This window comes from Dreissena polymorpha, chromosome 3 (genome assembly GCF_020536995.1).
Source record: "Dreissena polymorpha isolate Duluth1 chromosome 3, UMN_Dpol_1.0, whole genome shotgun sequence".
NCBI classification, from domain to species: Eukaryota; Metazoa; Mollusca; class Bivalvia; order Myida; family Dreissenidae; genus Dreissena; species Dreissena polymorpha.
The window spans coordinates 88,476,256-88,496,843 of NC_068357.1; the positions used below are offsets into that span (position 1 = coordinate 88,476,256).

Below are 20,588 nucleotides of genomic sequence, written 5' to 3' on the forward strand. Positions count from 1 at the left end.
TGACGGACAACAGACAACGGACGACTGACAAAAGGCGATCACAAAAGCTCACCATGAGCAGGTTGTGCTTAGGTGAGCTAAAAAAAAAGTCTTATAAAGGGAGACCAACACAACAATGTGCATGGTTACTGATTGTTCAAAGTTACCCCCTTGTTTAAAATCAATCTTTTTTTAGTTGTGGCGACCTTGACCTTGGAGATATTGACGTAATTCTTTCGCGCGACACACCGTCCAATGAAGCTCATTTTTGGCCATTTTTGACCTTTGAACTCAAAGTGTGACCTTGAACTTGGAGATATTGACGTAATTCTTTCGCGCGACACACCGTCTAATGATGATGAACAAATGTGCCAAATGATTTAAATATCTCACAATGAACGACAAAGTTATGGCCCGGACAAGCTTGTTCCGCCCGCCCGCCCGCCGACATTCGTCAATCTAATAACCAGAGTTCTTTCCTTCTGAAAACCTGGTTAAAAATAACCATGACAACATAAAACATTCAAATCACATGAGTTTATTAGCACTGAACAAGAAAGTATGTATAGTGCAGTATATTTTTTGCATTAAACCAATCATTGCATGCCAAAGGTCTATCACCCAATAGTTTTAGTCTGAGCACATCAGGTTTGTCTGAGCACATCACATATTAAGAATTTACATTTAAGAGACTTCTACGGTTATGGCATTTTTACATGGAAAATTCAATATTATGTTTTATTTTAAGCCTTGAATTTCAATTTGAAATGAGTATGGTAAGGAAAAATTTGTACATAAAAAGCAGAAATAATTCCAGTATTTAAAATTTCAAGTTTTCATAAATCTTCAACTGTATAATGTTGGGAGTTTTTGTCTAAGATGAAACCATGCAACAAGAAAGCCTTTTCAAGTCGTTAACAAAACAGATTTGCCTTGTAGTATAAATTTTAAGGATCTTGGAATAATGTATTGTGAAAAAAAACTGTTTGCAACTCAATTCTGAAAAAAATAATGGTTAGAAAAATTGCTTCTGCAACACCTAATTTAGTAGGTAGTTAGTAACACTTTGAGGACTTGTTTGTTCAATCTCCAAGAATCATTATGGCATTTAATGACACTAATTGGTTCTCCTGAGCAATTATGACAGAAAAGTGCTGTCAAAGGGTCATTTGCAAGTTGGAAATAGTGCCTTGTTAATGAGGAAAAATGCCTGCAAACAACATGGGAGAAGTACCAACCTTTCTGTCCTAAGTCTATTCACCATTCTGAATGGCTGGGATAAAATAATTCTTTGTAAGGTTGCACCATCCATTTATATTTAAAGTAGATCAATACCGAATTTGTCAACAGCATCATATCAATCCTGTTGTGCTGTTTCTGAATGGAGATGTATCTTGAATTAATGGATATGAAAGTTTGAGATGTGTTCTGCAAAAATTATCATAATTTTGCCAGCAGGGTAAGAATTTAGGTAACTCATCAAATTTGAGAAAACTTGAAAAACTAATCTCTGAAACAAATATTACACTTCTTGTGTTAGCATTTTACTTTCTTCTCAAAATCGACCCTGAGCGGATCAAATCTGGATTTCTGGAATAATCCGGAAAATTGACACCCCTGTAAAACATTTTTTTTATCCATTTGTTCTTAAACATGAATTATTTTAGTTTCTTTTTGTTTATTCTCACAAATATAAATTCTGTCCCCCAACTCCATACAAAAGCTCTACTACACTATAATGCAACAACAAAAGAACTCATTCGAGTGATTTTACAGTCATAATGTATCAAGTAAGAATAACCTCCAATCAATTAAAAGCAAGAAACCATAAAGCCTGTTGTGTGCACAAGAATATCTTTAATCAATAAAGACAACAAAGCAATGGTTGGATGTTCTACAAAGACAACATAATTGAGCCATCAAAAGACAGAAAGTATGCCACAGAGTTGGTGTCATGCAATCAAAAAAGAACATTCCATTTTATTGTATACTACCTTTTTCTTTATTCTTTGTGTTGTCCTTGTCTTACTTTTTTTGTTTATTTTGTGATAAGCATTAGTATGGCATGACTGTAGGTCATTTCAGTCACAAAACATCAGTGCGGCATAACCTCAGGTTTCATCAATGTATATTAATATCTCAATTTGCCTATGCCTCTTAAATAACTGACCTGCAATTGTCTGAGATTGCTCTAACAATCTGGCTGATCAGCAACTATTCTCTCTGATCATAAATGTTCAGAATCATGAATGGTCTCAAAACAAACATCAAGAGGTTTGTCCTCCTTTAGATGATTAATTGCTCTGAAGTAGTATGGACCCATGGGGCTTGAGGTATAATTACATTGTAGAATAACTGTTTATACAGTTTCTTAAAGTTCTGGTCCTGAGTTACAAACAGCAAGTGGGTGTGTAAGAATAACAATCAGGCATTTTTTACATCATAGTACAGCATGTTCAATGATGAGAAATCCTTCGAAGAATTGCAACTTTTCTAACAGAGCAACAAGGCAGAGATTATTAAAAGGTGATGGATGCACACATTTTAACAAGAGTCAAACCTACGCAGCAGTAGCTTAAAACAATTACATAATTATCCTGCAAAGGTACCCATAAAAATATTTAACACTGCCAAATTCTTAATCTGTTGAGACTACATGAAAGTGACCAATTTTTTTTTTAGTTCTGCCTTGTTATAACTTTCTGTTCAGTATTGATCAGAGGTACAAGTGTCTTCTTTCTTACCAATTGTGTCTCAAGATTACTTCAAGATTCCAAGTTCTTAAACCGTTAACTACAGACCAAGTTTTTGGTTGTAAAAACAATAATGCCCTATTGACAGGGTGTGCCATTTTTTCAATGAAGCTTGGAGGAATACATAAGTGAATGTAGTCTAATTTCTGACCAACAATTCAAACGTAATTCTTTGCAGTAATTACTATATTCCATTATGTGTTAACAATTAAATTATTGAAGGCAGCTGTGTATGTAAATATTTTATGAGCTGCCCTTCGGAATGAGGACCCTTAGTGCTCAATGAACGTGTCCACATCTTCAACTTCTGAACAATAATGGATCAAAACAAACCATAACTTTGTCATTACAAGCAACATCATTTTTTGTTACTTAACCCTTTCCCTGATAGACCTCTTATCTGATCTGCTACTCCAGGCCAATACCAGTCCTGCTGTTCTGATAACAGTGACTCCATATACAGCTGATAAGCCTGACTACACCATCTCAATAGGGTTATTGGGAAAATAATGGAAACATTCTCAACTGTTACACCTGTCTTGTTTAGGCTTAATTTTCACTCAGTTTCTTGCATTTCACATCATTTGTGTCAATGTAAATATTGTAGAGAAATAAATTCTCATTCCAACCATACAAATTTTAAGTCTGTATTCTTATAAATAATACGAGGATATAAGTTATAACAAGTAATACAAGCGTATGCGAATGCAACAAGAAATGCAGTGAGAACCCCACCTTTAAATATTGAATTGTAACATTAAGAGATTAATCTTTTGATTTGTCGGCATTTTGTTTTTATTTCAGACTCCATGCAGTTTTCAGATCATAATCTCTGTGCTTTATTACCCGATCTCAGTTAGTTTCTGGACACGCGTGCTACTGAAAAAAGCCACCGGGATTGCGTTTTATGGCCCAAACAAGCCCAAAGTGTCTAGTATCCCGTGTGTTTTATCCCTAAATGTTAGATAAGCACATGCATTATTAATTATTATGTTGGACAGTACAAAAGGCCTACTGAAAACCGCCGACTGCGTCTTTGTTTTATTGCTCAATCAAGCAGCGATAATCCAATATCCTGTGTATTACAAAAACACCAACTTTAGATTAGCACGTGTCGTCTGTCAAAACCATGATTTTATATGTCAGTAAATATATTGAAGTAATTCTCGTAAATGATCTCGGAAACGGGACTTGCTTTAAACATTTATCATTACGATATTAATTTTAATAAGATAAATGAGAACCAAACAAACATACACAGACAACATAAAATATAAATAATTATGACAAATTAAATGGAAAAAAACGTTGGTCTATTTTCGAAAATCAATTTTACTTTCTCCCAATTTCCAGAAAATGACTTGTACATATTGCATAAAATCTAAATATAGATGACGCTGTTAATTGGTCGTTGTAAAAGAATATTCATGAACTGTACACGGCACTTTGCGTGCAATCAGATACAGTACAATAATTGTTGCAATATTGAAGGAACTAACATATGAAAATGATACAGCGTTTATTACTTTTATTTTATTCAGGAAAATGCCAAAATCATTTGCGAGATGCCCCAATACTTAAATGGAAATTCACTACGAAGCTTTTACGTTGCTGTCTGCGCTACGCAGTTTTTGTTATAAATAAATACACCCACGCCTATTTTCCCGCTCTTTTTGTCCAAACAAAGACCTGACACGAAAATATCATGGGCATATACATGTATTTATTTCTGGCTACAATTTGTAACAGAACAATAACTGTACACGATGCGCGCACACCACATTATGTTATTTACGCTAATTTGAATACCATTGTCCCGATTGGACACCTATTTCATCAAATCTTTAAATAGAAACATATGCCGAAATTTATTTGACACTTTAGAAAAATGGCGGAATGTTTGTGTTTATGAGTTTTCTTGAGCACTTTTGTCGTTAATATCAATCAGAATTTGCATTTGAAAATGGACATTGGGAATATACGGGATTATCGGGTAATGGATAGACACGGCCAAATTCGCATGTATGCGGTATTCGATAGAGACAGTAATAAACGCATGTATCGGGGAATCGATAGACTCGGGATTATACGCATCTATCGGGGAAAGGGTAAATACTGAAAAAACACATTTAAAACATTTTTCTAAGAATCAATATCTGATTTGTTTATCAGCATTAAACACTGCAGGTTTAAAAACCTTGCTACTAATATGCAATAAAAAATATCTCTTGGTGTTTACTTGTTCAATACATGTGATAACACTTCCATCCACACAGATTTAAAGACAAGAAGACCAAAGACCATAAGACCCTAAGGCACTCATCTGGGACACCAACGAACTAGACTGAAACACAATTCTTTAATGTTCTCAGCAAGTTTCAAGAGAGGATAAAAAATATGACATTTAGAGTGTTCAAATTAGTTAATTATAAACACAAAAGAAAAACTACATTGCCTAAAGGAGCCATGTTTTTCAATCGACCTGAACCCATGCCTCATCAAAGTGCCTTTTGATTATTTTGACCTTAGTCCAAGTGACCTAGTTTTTTACCCCTATGTGACCATGTTTCTAAATTTGACAAAATAACATTGAGACAAATGTACTGACCAAGTTTCATGAAGACTTGGCTATAAATGTTGTCTCTGAAGTGTTTACAAGCTTTTTTTTACCTGAGACAAGACCAATTTTCAAACAACCTCTTTCAAACTGTAGCGGCATACAACATCTGTATGAAAAATATTGTAGTATGTTGTCAAATTTAACGTTATAAAACCTTATGGTAAACAATAAGATATAGAATAGCTTAAAACATCAGAAATGAAATTTCAATTATTTCCAGTACTTTCCATGCTTCGCTTTTTGTGCAAGTGTAACCTTTTCCTAAAAAATCCCTGAAACATCTCCAGATATATTTGTATCACCCAGCCAAACACAATTAACTAGGGAGAGGACTATAGCTATTCAACAAGATTAATATGAGAAACCGTGCAAATGAAACCATTTACCAGGACACTGACACAAGAAAACAAGAAATTAGATTGATAAGCCTCAGAAAGGTCTAGAATAGTGTCTTCACTGACATGACCAATACTAGTATCCCTGTGATTTTCCATTTAAATAAGAGAGAACATCAAACAAAAGTAAATATTTTCCAAGCCAACATTTTAAATGCTTCAAGAACAGAAGAAAAGTGTTTGCACAAAATCGTTTACAACTCATTATAATCTTGCAGTACAGAACAGATGCAAACATTGGCTTCCAGATATGCGATGATTCCATGATGCTTTGTCAAGGATTGCAAAGGGTGCTGTATGCACATTAAACAACCGCAGTGCTTGGAGCACATGGCCTGGAAAGAAAAGGGTGCTGGATGAAAATCTTGCACCTGCAGTACAGAACAGATGCAAACATTGGCTTCCAGATATGCGATGATGCCATGATGCTTTGACAAGGATTGCAAAGGGTGTTTTATGCGCATTGAACGACCGCAGTGCTTGGAGCACATGGCCTGGATTGCAAAGGGTGCTGTATGCAAAGGTAATTAGCACAGTGCTTGAAGCACGTGGTCAGGATTGCAAAGGGTGCTGTATGCACAGGTAATAAGCACAGTGCTTGGAGCACGTGGTCAGGAAAGCAAAGGGTGCTGTATGCACAGGTAATTAGCACAGTGCTTGGAGCACTTGGCTAGGATTGCAAAGGGTGCTGTATGCACAGGTAATTACTACAGTGCGTGGAGCACATGGCCAGGATTGCAAAGGGTGCTGTATGCACTGGTAATTAGCACAGTGCTTGGCTCATGTGGCAAGAAATTGCAAAGGGTGCTGTATGCACAGGTAATTAACACAGTGCTTGGAGCACATGGCCAGGATTGCAAAGGGTGCTGTATGCACAGGTAATTAGCGCAGTGCTTGGAGCATGTGGCCAGGATTGCAAAGGGTGCTGTATGCACAGGTAATTAGCACAGTGCTTGGAGCACCTGGTCAGGATAGCAAAGGGCGGTGTATGCACAGATCATTAGCACAGTGCTTGGAGCATGTGGCCAGGAAAGCAAAGGGTGCTGTATGCACAGGTAATAAGCACAGTGCTTGGAGCACATGGCCTGGATTGCAAAGGGTGCTGTATGCACAGGTAATTAGCACAGTGCTTGGAGCACGTGGTCAGGATAGCAAAGGGCGCTGTATGCACAGATCATTAGCACAGTGCTTGGAGCATGTGGCCAGGATTGCAAAGGGTGATGTATGCACAGGTAATTATCACAGTGCTTGGAGCACATGGTCAGGATTGCAAAGGGTGCTGTATGCACAGGTAATTAGCACAGTGCTTGGAGCAAGTGGTCAGGAAAGCAAAGGGCGCTGTATGCACAGGTAATTACCAGTAGCGCAGTGCTTGGAGCACGTGGCCTGGAAAGCAAAGGATGCTATATGAACAGGTAATTAGCACAGTGCTTGGAGCACATGGCCAGGAAAGCAAAGAGTGCTGTATTCACAGGTAATTATCACAGCGCTTGTAGCATGTGGTAAGGATAGCAAAGGGCGCTGTATGCACAGGCAATTAGCACAGTGCTTGGAGTACGTGGTCAGGATAGCAAAGGGTGCTGTATGCACAGGTAATTAGCACAGTGCTTGGAGCCCATGGCTAGGATTGCAAAGGGTGCTGTATGCACAGGTAATTACTACAGTGCGTGGAGCACATGGCCAGGATTGCAAAGGGTGCTGTATGCACAGGTAATAAGCACAGTGCTTGGAGCACGCAGTCAGGATAGCAAAGGGCGTCGGCTGCACTGGTAATTAACATAGAGCTTGGGCAATTTGCAGCAGAACATCCAATAGACTTTGCACAACAGCAAAATGTACACAAGAGTCAGAGAACATATTAAATGAAAATAGAGAGGAAATATCAGTGTCTCCAAACTTTTATTTTCAATGCAACAACATTATTTCAGCCAATTCACCATTTCCCAGAACAATACATTTGTACTTATGTATATCTTGTTCATTATGCATCTGCGCCATTCACTTAACATGATGCCATGTAAAAAACGCATTTAATAAGACTGCAAAATTGTTACTGACAGAATTTAGTTCCATGCATGAAAAGTGTGCGTGTCATGAAATAGACCATGTGCCGTAACTAAATATAGACATGCAACTCGGTACATGTAGTATTTTTAAATGAAAAATACATCGGCATTTTTTGCAAACAATGAGATAGTATTGACACATTGAAACTGTAGAAAAAATATGTAAATTTTTTAACTGATTTTGGTGTTAGTTTGGACAGCGCCAGTTGCTTATTTTAGTAATGCAATGCATAAACAATGTGACATGATTACCCCGGTGTAATTACTATATGTCATGGGTTCTGGTTGAAATTCAAGTTATGGTTTGTTCTCATGCCACTTAGAGCTGGGTCTGTATCCTTTAACAAATCTTGACAGGAGTATCTGCTGCTAATGTATTTAAATCTTCATGTTGCTTAATTAATATATATTTTGTTAAAACGTCTTGGTTATGGGAATATATGTGTATAGTAACAACACTCACGCAAGGATTACTTTCAAATTAAATAAACAACAGTTCAATATAAGTGATCTGTATGCATTTATACTAAGATATTTATGTGTGTGATAGCATTTTTACCAAAGTTCTTTCACATCTTAATACCTAATAAACAAGTTCAAGAAGAGTGGGAGCGATGTTACGTTAACTTAGTGGTTTGTGACTCTTTTTTTTTCCACGAAGAAAACACATTTAAAATTTTTATTTTTCTGCAGTTTTTCTGCAATTTCTGGAAACAAGAAATGATTGTTTGTGTTATTTCAGGTAAATTCGAGTTTAAATACCAAAGAATCTATTTTCAGTTTGTAGTTGACCTGTTTTCCTGGTCCAGAATCTTAATAGAATTAAGCCTGACGGTTACTGTCTACAAAAAAATCTTTATACATTCATGAAAATTCATAACAAAGTTCATGAAAATGTATCTTATCATCAAATTTATGGAATATTTTTTTCAGGATTTTTTTCAAGAATTTCTCATGAAACAAAATTGATCTTTAGAGATTCATGAAAATTCATCAAAAGTTTGTAAAAATTCATCCTGTCATGAAACTTCATGAATCTTTTTATTCAAGTATTTTTCAAGAACTTTTCATGAAATCAGATTGTTCATAAAGTTTATCATATGGTTCATAAATATGTCCTTAAAAGTTCATGAACAGTTCATGAAAACAGTCTTTATGAAATTATCACGTGCTGTTCATGAATATTCATGCATCGTCCATGAACATTCATAAAGTTATGAACATCGTTTCGCCTGGGTCGTCTTCACGACTGCATGTATGTGTTGACCTGCCCCTGTGACCTTTCAGATGAAAAATTAATTTTAGCAAAAAAAAGGTCAAATTACCTTGGCTGCCCAGTTGTTCACCAAAGATATAATTTTGGCAACTAGACCAGTGGCCGATGAGACCTTAATGTATTCTGGAACCATTGAATGTTTTAATGCCCCCCTTATGTCCCAACCTACACATCATTCCTTCGTGCCTCACACACATTCGTACCTTGAACTCCTGGGACTCCTTGATGTTGATGCGGACCTGGATGTTTTCTCCCAGTCGTGGCTTGCCCATCTCCAGCAGCTGCTTATCCTCTGTGCTGTTCGCGGCCGTCCCAGAGTCTGCGTCAGGTGAGCTGGCCCCCTTGCCTGATGAACAGATGCATGAGAAATAAGCACCAATGTCAGCTCCTTGCCTGATGAACAGATGCATGAGATATAAGCACCTATGTCAGCTCCTTGCCTGATGAACAGATGCATGAGAAATAAGCACCTATGTCAGCTCCTTGCCTGATGAACAGATGCATGAGAAATAAGCACCTATGTCAGCTCCTTGCCTGATGAACAGATGCATGAGAAATAAGCACCTATGTCAGCTCCTTGCCTGATGAACAGATGCATGAGAAATAAGCACCTATGTCAGCTCCTTGCCTGATGAACAGATGCATGAGATATAAGCACCTATGTCAATTCTTTTAGTCAATGGCACACTGAGCTATTTTACCGATGTTTAAAAGATGATAAAAACTATCAATCAGAGATCAAGAGATTATTTATAAAGTATACTGTAAACCATATCTTGACATCAGCTAATGGAAAACCAGCACATTTGTTACATGTGACTGGGAATGCATTATAAGGTCTCTTTTTAACATTTTGACTGTTTTGAGAAATAAGAATGTGCATAACTTTTTTTACATGGTAAAGGTTACACAAGAAAAAAAATACTGAAGGTAAGAAAATTAACTTTAAAAATAATGGCTACACCTAATACCCATTGTTCATAGTAATTGATTAACCTGTAAACACAAATAATTACACCCATATGATTTATGTCAATCATTTGTTCTAACCTAATACCAAAATTAAACAAACATAAAACACACACAGACATGCATCACATCTTTAAGATGAGCAAAACCATTGGTCACTAAAGAACCATTACATGAACATTGCACCGAAACATTAAATGACTAAAAATATTGGTGCAGCAACAATTACAGTAAGAACAAAAATATGATAACACCAACTGTTTCAACATGATCAAAACTAAAGAAGCACCATTGATTTCTATAAGAGCAAAACTATTGTTGCAAAAACAATATTAACATGAACACAAATGTTGGTGCATGTGCAAACAAATAAAACATGAACACAATTATTTGTACACCAACACTTCCAACATTAGCCAAAATATTGCTTCACCAACTATTGCAAAATTATCAAAGCTATTGGAGCACAAATCATCACAACATGAAAAAAAATATTGGTGCACCAAAAATTGGCAAAAAACATGGGCAAAAATATTTGTGCACAGTAAACAAGAAACATGATAACGCCACGTAATCAGGTTTCAACTTAAACATTACTAATTTAATTCCAAGAATTGTGCAATCCCAAGTTAGGTGTGAATATTATTATACACAAAGTTGCAGCGCAACAGCTCAATCCAAACTCAAACAAGCAAATTCATAGAATTGATATCCCCCCCAAAATATGCTTTGTTTGAGGATGGGTGCAAATCGGACGGATGAACATACTGACAGATGGACGGACGGAGGACAATAACTCAAAACTAAGACAGAGGAAGTTTCTTTAGTAAAAAGCATTTTTTCAAGATACAAAGGGCCATAACTCTGGTTTTAACAGATAGTGTACAATGCCATTTGGCGTGAATCATCCTCTTATGCATATACATACTCATACGAAGTTTCAATGAAATCCGCCAAAGCACTTCCAAGATATGGCTCCGGACACAAAAGTGACGGACGGACGGACAGCCGGACGGACAGCGCCAAAACAATATCACTCCGCCTCTGGCGCGGGATATATACTCATACCAAGTTTCAATGAAATCCGCCAAAGCACTTCCAAGATATGGCTCCAGACACAAAAGTGCCTATAGTAAAAAGCATTTTTTCAAGATACAAAGGGCCATAACTCTGTTTTTAACAGATGGTATACAATGCAATTTGGCGTGCATCATCCGCTTATGCATATATATACTCATACCAAGTTTCAATGAAATCCGCCAAAGCACTTTCAAGATATGCCTCGGGACACAAAAGTGCCTATAGTAATAGGCATTTTTTCAAGATACAAAGGGCCATAACTCTGTTTTTAACCGATGGTTTTCAATGCCATTTGGCGTGCATCATCCTCTTATGCATATATATACTCATACCAAGTTTCAATGAAATCCGCCAAAGCACTTTCAAGATATGGCTCCGGACACAAAAGTGCCTATAGTAAAAAGCATTTTTTCAAGATACAAAGGGCCATAACTCTGTTTTTAACAGATGGTGTACAATGCCATTTGGCGTGCATCATCCTCTTATGCATATATAAACTGATACGAAGTTTCAATGTAATCCGCCAAAGCACCTCCAAGATATGGCTCCGGACACAAAAGTGCCGGACGGACTGACGGACAGCCGGACGGACGGCCGGACAACGCCATAACAATATCCCTACGCCTCTGGCGGGGGATAAGGACACAAAAGTGCCTAAAGTAAAAAGCATTTTTTCAAGATACAAAGGGCCATAACTCTGTTTTTAACAGATGGCATACAATGCCATTTGGCGTGCATCATCCTCATATGCATATATATACTCATACCAAGTTTCAATGAAATCCGCCAAAGCACTTCCAAGATATGGCTCCGGACACACAAGTGCCTATAGTAAAAAGCATTTTTTCAAGATACATAGGGCCATAACTCTGTTTTTAACAGATGGTATACAATGCCATTTGGCATGCATCATCCTATTATGCATATATATACTCATACCAAGTTTCAATGAAATCCGCCAAAGCACTTTCAAGATATGGCTCCTGACACAAAAGTGCCTATAGTAAAAAGATTTTTTTCAAGATACAAAGGGCCATAACTCTGTTTTTAACAGATGGTGTACAATGCCATTTGGCGTGCATCATCCTCTTATGCATATATATACTCATACGAAGTTTCAATGAAATCCGCCAAAGCACCTCCAAGATATGGCTCCGGACACAAAAGTGCCGGACGGACGGACAACGCCAAAACAATATCCCTCCGCCTCTGGCGGGGATAATTAATGAGCAGCAGGGGTTTTCTTGCTATTTTGGTGCAAGGAGTCTGGTCAAATTGGGATTTTTTAAGTCAATAAAATGGCACATTGGATTTTTTTATCGATAAAAAGGACCAAATTGGGATTTTTTATCATCAAATATTGACACATCAGGCCATTTCCTGGCCATTTAAGGAATAAACGTGGCGTCTTATCAGGATCCAAACTGTTTGCTACTCTGATAGTATTCTTTGAAAATAATCAAAGAAAATGCTAATTTTAGAAATTCAGCAGACGACATTTTAGCAGACGACAAATTTCCCAGCATGCAAAGGGTTAAGATTGGGTCCGTTTGCTTTGGGATCGGGTCTGTTTTACGGCGTTTTTACATATAAGGAAAACCCCTTTCCAGAAAACATTATTTCTGTTTTACGGATAACGCCAATTCTATATTCATCCGCCTTTGTCAGGGTATAATTATTAAGGAGAGATTTTATTTTCTTGTAGTAACATTGACCTTGACCTGTCTGCATAGAGGCCACCAACAAACACAATTTCAGTCCAATACCTGCATTACAACTCTATTGTTCACAAGAAACTATTTATGTATTTTTACATACAGTACCTAGATCTTGACCTACATACAGTACCTAGACCTTGACCTACATACAGTACCTAGACCTTGACCTACATACAGTACCTAGACATTGACCTACATACAGTACCTAGACCTTGACCTGACTTGCCCTAACCCTTTGCATGCTGGGAAATTTGTCATCTGCTAAAATGTCGTCTGCTGAATTTCTAAAATTAGCATTTTTTTCGATTTTTTTCAAAGAATACTATCAGAATAGCAAACATTTTGGATCCTGATGAGACGCCACGTTTTGTGGCGTCTCATCTGGATCCAAACTGTTTGCAAAGGCCTTTAAAATTCAGTTCCAGCGCTGTAAGGGCTAAATGCAATCCCAAGATAGGCTTAACAAGTTTAACCCTTTACCACTTGGATACGTATCTTTATGCATTTGAAGTTCCTTAGAAAGGTAAATATAATTAAATACCTTTCTTACTAGATTTAAGTTTTAAAGGCTTCATTTCCAACCCTAAGATACTCAGATAAGCAGCAAACAGCATACAACCTAAACAGCCTGCGAGTTACATGTACTCGCTGGCTGTTCTTGTTTTATGCTGTTCACACATAGCCATTTTAACCCATTTATGCCTAGCATCTAGAAAAAAGGCCTTGGCAAACAGCGCAGACCCAGATGAGACGCCGCATGATACAGCATCTCATCAGGGTATGGGCTGTTTGCTTAAAGAAATGTCATGCAAGAAATATTATAAATATAGAAATAATTAACTAGACATCCCTTATTTTGGAAAAAAATTGATCCAATTAAAAAAGATGGGAGAGTCCACTAGGCATAAATGGGTTAACTTTGCTTCTGCGTGGGAAAGGGTTAATGTATCACCTCTGTCCAAGCTGAGATTATTGAGCATATGCCATTTGGCCTTTGACCTTCACTTCACACGCCACATACACAGTCCCAAGCAAGGGTTCCATGCAAGCTTGCTATATCGAAGTTATGTCAAGATTGGTCAATGTATAATATTACTTAACATATTGACCAGAAACCACCTGTTTGACACTGCCCTCCATCTAACATACCATACCTCAATCTAATAACCATGATTTTCAATGTAATTGAAAAACTGATCAATACAAATATTATCAAAAATGTTAACATGACAAAACTGTGCAAAAAAACAGTGAATACACTTGTCCATTTGACCCCATTCTCGCCAGGAAAAAGTATATCTCTTTCCCCAAAAAATAAATATTACTAAACTTCAGCAACACAAGTCTTAAAATGCTATAAATTAAATGCTTGGGATTTTTTTTAAGTATATCAATTAAAAGTTCATTATTTAAGGCAAATTACAAATATTCTTATAATCCTCTTGTAAGAAATCGGTATATAAATATCCCTCAAAGGGCCAAGGACCAATTCCGCCAGTAGTGAGATAAAGTGAGTAGTGCATTTAAAATAACGAAAAAGAACTATGTGCTGCTTTTCATACCTTCCCATTTGTTGATTCACATGTCATCAACAAAGAACTGTCTAAAAATATACGTATTTTTCCTATAATTAAACTTTGTATTCAGTATGTGTATAAAAGTCCCTAATAGAATACATAATTATCATGCAAAGTATGCAAATACCATTGGCTCTGCACTAATACACACAGCTCATGGTTATAAATGAACACACTTCAACACAAACACGATACAAACAATACATAATTAGTAACATCACATACCAAACCAATTTAGAATGTAGTTTTCCTATTTCTAATTGACTTTCATGTTCCAATTTCATGTCCATGTTGCAGCAACATGCAAACTATCCTTAAATCATTGCCTCTACTCTAATTATACCTTTTTTTTTAATGAACAAACTTCAACAAATATTCAAACAAACAATATATATTGTTATATTTGCTAAACATAAGACATGACAAAGCAAAAGAAGGATAAATATTTATTTTTTTAATTTTAAATATACAATATTAAACATTATACTGCATTAAAGGGGCCTTTTCACAGTTTTGGGCATATTTTGAAGTTTGTCATTAAATGCTTTATATTGATAAATGTAAACATTGGATCTTAAAAGCTCCATTAAAAAATCAAGAATAAAATTAAAACAAGGAAAAAAAAGTAGCCGGTACCAGGGCTCGAACCAGTGACCCCTGGAGTCCTGGAGTAAGTCTGAAGTAAAAACGCATTAGCCATCTCGGCTATTCCGCCGTGTAATACACAAAATAAGTATTTTATACCTTATATAAGCAATCTTCTTAGTTTCGTAAATTTAAACGACAACAACAGAACTCTCCAAATTATTCAATCGTTTCGCGTTGCAACTCTTTATAATTTTTAGGCTTTCAAATAGTCAAAAGATACATATAATGGCTATATTGGACTACTGTAAATGTTCAGTAATACTGTTTCCTCACAAATATCATAACTAAAATGAAAATTTGCGAATCTGAAACAACTTTTTTCAATTTTGTCAATTTACCAAACCGTGAAAAGATCCCTTTAATACATCATTAGAAGTTCAACTGCACAGGCTAATCTGGGACGACACTAAACGCACATGCATCAAGCCCAGTTGTTTTAAGAGCCAGGCTTATTTGCTAAGCAGAACCACTTCAGCAGCAAGGTCATTTGGGAGGATCAGCCAGGGTGCATAAAGAAGCTGTTGGAAATAATACAGCCCAGAACACTTCTACTTAACTGCCGTTTTCCTGTGCAGAACTGCAACTGATGTATCCTCGTCTGACGAATGAAAAGAGTTAAATATTAATAGTGGTATTAAAAAGATGAGAACTATAAAGGTGGCCAAAGTTGATGATGCAAACTGTTACTATTAAAAAAACACAAAGGCTGCAATTTGCCGCTGACCAATTGAGTTTGTTGTGATTTCTACAAAGGACATGGAAAAACATAATTCTTTAAGAATTATCTTTCATAAATGAAGTTAATAATAAATTATTTTTTTAAATTCTTAACTTATCTTTGGTAAAACTTCAGCTGGTTCAGTTTTTTCAAACATGATGACAATCAAAATTAAAACCAATAAAAACAAGATGTGTGCCCCACATATATTTGACCTTTGACCTTGAAGGATGACCTTGACCTTTCATCACTCGTGCAGCTCCATGAGATACACATGCATGCCAAATATCAAGTTGCGATCTTCAATATTGCATACTAGTGTATATTAAATGAGCGATTTTGACCCATATATTTGACCTAAAACCTTGAAGGAAGACCTTGGCCTTTCACCACTTAAAATGTGCAGCTCCATGAGATACACATACATGCCAAATATAAAGTTGTTTCTTCAATATCGCAAAAGTTATGGCAAATGTAAAAGTTTGACGTAAACCAACAAAGCAACAAACCAACAAACAGACAGGGCAAAAACAATATAACTCCCAGTATAGACTGGGGAACATAAACAATTATCATTTTGGGAGATGAGTAATATAACACATATTTTAGACCTAAATGGATTTTCTGAAACCACCAATACCTCACAAAGTCATGGGCCACAGTGGCAGATCTAATGAAAGACTGCCAAGGTTGCATATAACTCATGACAGGAGTACATAAAACTAATGAAAATTACCATCCCTTTATATCTGCAAGGCTTGCCAGTAGTAGATGTAACATTTGAAACACAAGTCTTGCAAACTGCTTGCTGGGGGAAAAAAAACTATCAAACATGATAGTACATCAGGAGCGGCTTTTTCTGAAATCGAAATCATTACGATTTCGACATGAACCAGTATTAAGTTAATTTACCTTACTTTCCATTTCTTATGTTTTTAAATTAACTAAATTTAAATAAGCACAAATTATGATTTGACCTGCATGATGCCATTTTTTTCTGGAAAAACATCAACCAGATTCTAATCTTGCCTAGGTATTGTCAAGATTTACATGCTTGCCATATTTCATCAAGATTGATTCATAAATGTGGCCTCTAGTGACACATATTCAAATTTTCTTAGATAATGACAAGATATGCATTCTTATGAAGTTTCATCTAGACTGGATGAAAAATGTGACCAGATGAAGGGGTGAGAAGCTTAAAGTTGACCACCTAGGAACATAGCACACACAATGTCAGTTACAGACATACCCAGACCATAAAACTGAGTGCTCATGCCAGCTAACTGGCTAACCCTTTACCACTTAGATTTGCAGACTGTTCTGTTGTATACTGTTTTCACATATTCATGTTTACTTTGCTTCTGAGTGGGAAAGGGTTCAACAGGTAGGTAACACACCTACAATACAATCGTTGACATTGAGAGGGAGGATTGTTATTAACCTAAAGGAATTCTAGACACATTCCCTTGTTCTGTGGAAAGTCTGCCGTCTGCGAAAAAATGCATCCAATTTGGTCAGAAACTACAACTCTGAGCCGATTTTACAAAGCAATATGGCATCTGTACTGGTACAACACTTAGGCCATTGCAAAGAAAAAAGGACCGCCATTTAATGTCATAAGTGGTTCATTAGTTTTAACATGTGTCAGGCCACAAAAAAACACATAAATCTTTATAGAAAAGATCAACAACAAAAATTCTTGTCCAGTAAATCTAACATACAGTCATTCAAAATACAGCATCTCCAGCATGATAATGTAATGAAGAAAATAAATACTATATTGCTGCATCTTATGTTATTATTAACCAACGATGGGAATGCAAAAATCTGAAATCACATCAGCTTCCTGTACGAAATGTTCCGCCCGGAATTGAGACGGAATTTTATTGACAGTTCTGCCTGGAAAATTGTTGATTCTGCCCGGAATATAGTGGTTACAAGAAAGAATATTTTCCAGGCAGAAATGAGGCGGAAACGGGGCGGAAATGAGGCAGAAACGGGGCGGTAATGAGGCAGAAACAGGGCAGAATTTGGGGCGAAATATGCTTATGAGGCGGAAAAGATTTCCGGGCGTAAATTAGACTGGGATGGAAATTTCTGGGCGGAAATGACAGGAGAATATGTGAATGATGTCGAGGGGGGGGGGGGGGGGGGTTTATTAACTACTCCGTATATACATAGCTTCTTAAGCTGCTTATGGATTGACGGACATTAAGTGGTCAAAAAAGCTAAAAATCACAAAAACAACATGTCCCATTCAATCTTTTTCCAGATACAGTCAGTCACAAAACAAACATTTTTTGCAGATGACACAACATACTTCATTGATGGAACAATTAACTCATTCACTGCTTTAATAAACGCAATTCAATACTTTAGTGAAATATCTGGCTTAAAAGGAAATACCTTATTTACTCTATGTTTTCGGACACTTAAAAATAATTATTTTTTTCGTGTCCGAAAACTTAGATACGAAAAATATTAACAAAATACAGGTGTCCAAAAACTTAGAGTCGAAAATGGAAGTGTCCGAAAATAGCGTCAATTGTATCAACGACTACCTGTAATAGCACGCGCTTGTAAAATACCATGCCGTATAGTATAAATTACAGTTATACATGTTTGCACTGCATTTTAAATAATTGTAAATGCTTAATTTATTTGACAGAAAGTTACTTCAAGGTTGTACTTTGACCAACGAGTTCAAAAATGAGCATGTGATGTACCGATACAGGCTTGTATAAACCTGTAATTAACGCAATAAAAAAGCAAACTATGAATTCTTTGTTTGTTCATTTTCCATAGTTGTTGTGTAACACCTTCCATTGTTTGTAAAACTTGTAATAGGGTGCATCACAATTTGAAACATTAAGTATTTGTCACAGTTATTTTACTGAGAAGGGGTAGTACCATTGCGATAGATAATTGAACTGTTAATTGGCACTACCCCTGGTAATTGTCATAACGCTTATGCTAATGGGCGAAACCATTGTTTAATACCGGTTTACAAGGTTATTTACCTAATAACGCAAATGTAATGGTCCATTGCCCTCAGGCATGCACCCGCAATGTTTTATGATGTTAATCTGGTTGTAAAACCCCATGATCGAAGTGTCATAAGATATCGAAAACAGGTTCGAAATTGGGTAAAATAGCGCTGTAAAATATACTGTCCGAAAACTTAGAGACATAAATAACGGACGAAAACTCGTGTGTCCGAAAATAAAGAGTCACACAAAATAATTATTTTTGCTAAAAAAGGGGGTGTCCGAAAACTTAGAGTGTCCGAAAACAAAGAGTTATTACGGTACCCAAAAATCAACAGTTATGTGTGTTGGTTCACTAAAACATTCACTAATTAAATTTAAGGAATACAAAAACTTTATCTGGACCTCTGATGGAGCTTATAAACACTTGGTTTCTATTTCCCAAATGACAAAAATCTTGATTTAATATATGGCAAAAAACATTCAATAAGATATAGACACCTTTGACTGCTTTAAATGTCTTTTATAAAGTATGTGAAATTACTGCAAAGATTATAAACTGGCTTGAGCATTCATGTTAAATATTACAGATATTACTGTAAAACAATATAACTATAATAAACAAAGCATACAGCATAATATAAGAAAACAATACAAAGTAAATATTCTAAGAAACGAACCTGTTTAGTAGTTTGGAGCATTTAAAAAAGTTCCATCATAACTCACTGAATCACTCTTTTCAGCCTTTTTTACACACTGAATGTTGACTTCCACATTTTACTTAATTATTTCAGAAGGTTCATCAAAGTTAGATAATAATTCATCATATTATTAAAACTTCAATTTTAAAAAGTCCAATGATTGCTTTGAAACTGCATTTCAAATGTTCAAGCCAGTCAACAGGTCTTGCAAACACGGCACTGTTATTTTCAAATTTCTGACTCACACTCAGAACAAGAGTGTGTCTTATCTGGCTGTGGCATCATATTACCCCATATTACCCATGCATTCTTTGTTTACAATTAACTGGGGGAATACAAAGAGCCACCAAATTGACATCTTAAAACAAAACACTACTGATAAACAGGGATAAATGTACTGCATTTCACAACAATTAATTTTCAACTTGCATACAGCCCTTAATTCAAAGATATTTTAAATACATAGTAGATTTTCATGTACTTTAAATGTTGTTATAGGTAAATTATCTTAACAAAGTGATTTAATTATAAGGTCTTATAAAAATAAGCCTGAGCCAAAATATATATAAATTTCATCCAGACCAGTATTTATCTTAGTTAATTATTTTCCTCCAAATTTTAAGGAGTGAAAACTTGCAGCTGAATTTGTGGATTAGTCCTATCTTTTCAGAGTCATTCCAGCCTTAAATTTGTGTCATTTCAAGCTCATTTCAGCCTTTTTTGCATGGGTTAACTATTGTTTGAATTGAATATAAATTTTGTTTACCTTGTGTATGGCAAATGTTTCCTACAATAACCATTTAGAAACTAAAATCAGAACTTAGTTTTATAATTATCTTAAAGTCCCATTTTGAAATTCGTTATCAATAGGTTTTTAAGTCCAACATTCTGCCCCAGAGAAATGTTTAAGTATGAAATTCCGCCCGAGTTAATTTCCTAAGTCAGAAAATCCGCCCCAGAGAAATGTATAAGTATGAACTTCACCTGAGTCTTATTTCGGCCTTGAATTGCTATTGAGTTCCGCTAAATGGAAAAAAATCAAGAGACATGGTCTTTTTGGGGCGGAAATCAATTTCGGCCTCTGTTCCCCCTGGAAAC

The 20,588-nt window shown here is 36.1% G+C and overlaps 1 protein-coding gene across 7 annotated transcripts in view; it reads right to left on the reverse strand.

Moving 5' to 3' along the window:
• LOC127875154 (sodium/calcium exchanger 3-like) overlaps positions 1-20,588 on the reverse strand; it is a 216,085-nt gene that overhangs the window by 142,485 nt on the left and 53,012 nt on the right. For 5 of the 7 annotated variants that reach the window (XR_008047310.1, XR_008047309.1, XM_052420004.1 and 2 more), the window contains 2 exons: positions 15,638-15,679; positions 9,293-9,435 (listed from right to left, as the gene is read on the reverse strand). Coding sequence is in view for 5 of the 7 variants with exons in the window: in XM_052420004.1 (XP_052275964.1) it covers positions 9,293-9,435; positions 15,638-15,679 (185 nt within the window). In the remaining 2 variants the exon portion in view is untranslated. The remainder of the gene's footprint in view (positions 1-9,292; positions 9,436-15,637; positions 15,680-20,588) is intronic. The other 2 variants (XM_052420007.1, XM_052420006.1) reach the window with 1 other exon arrangement.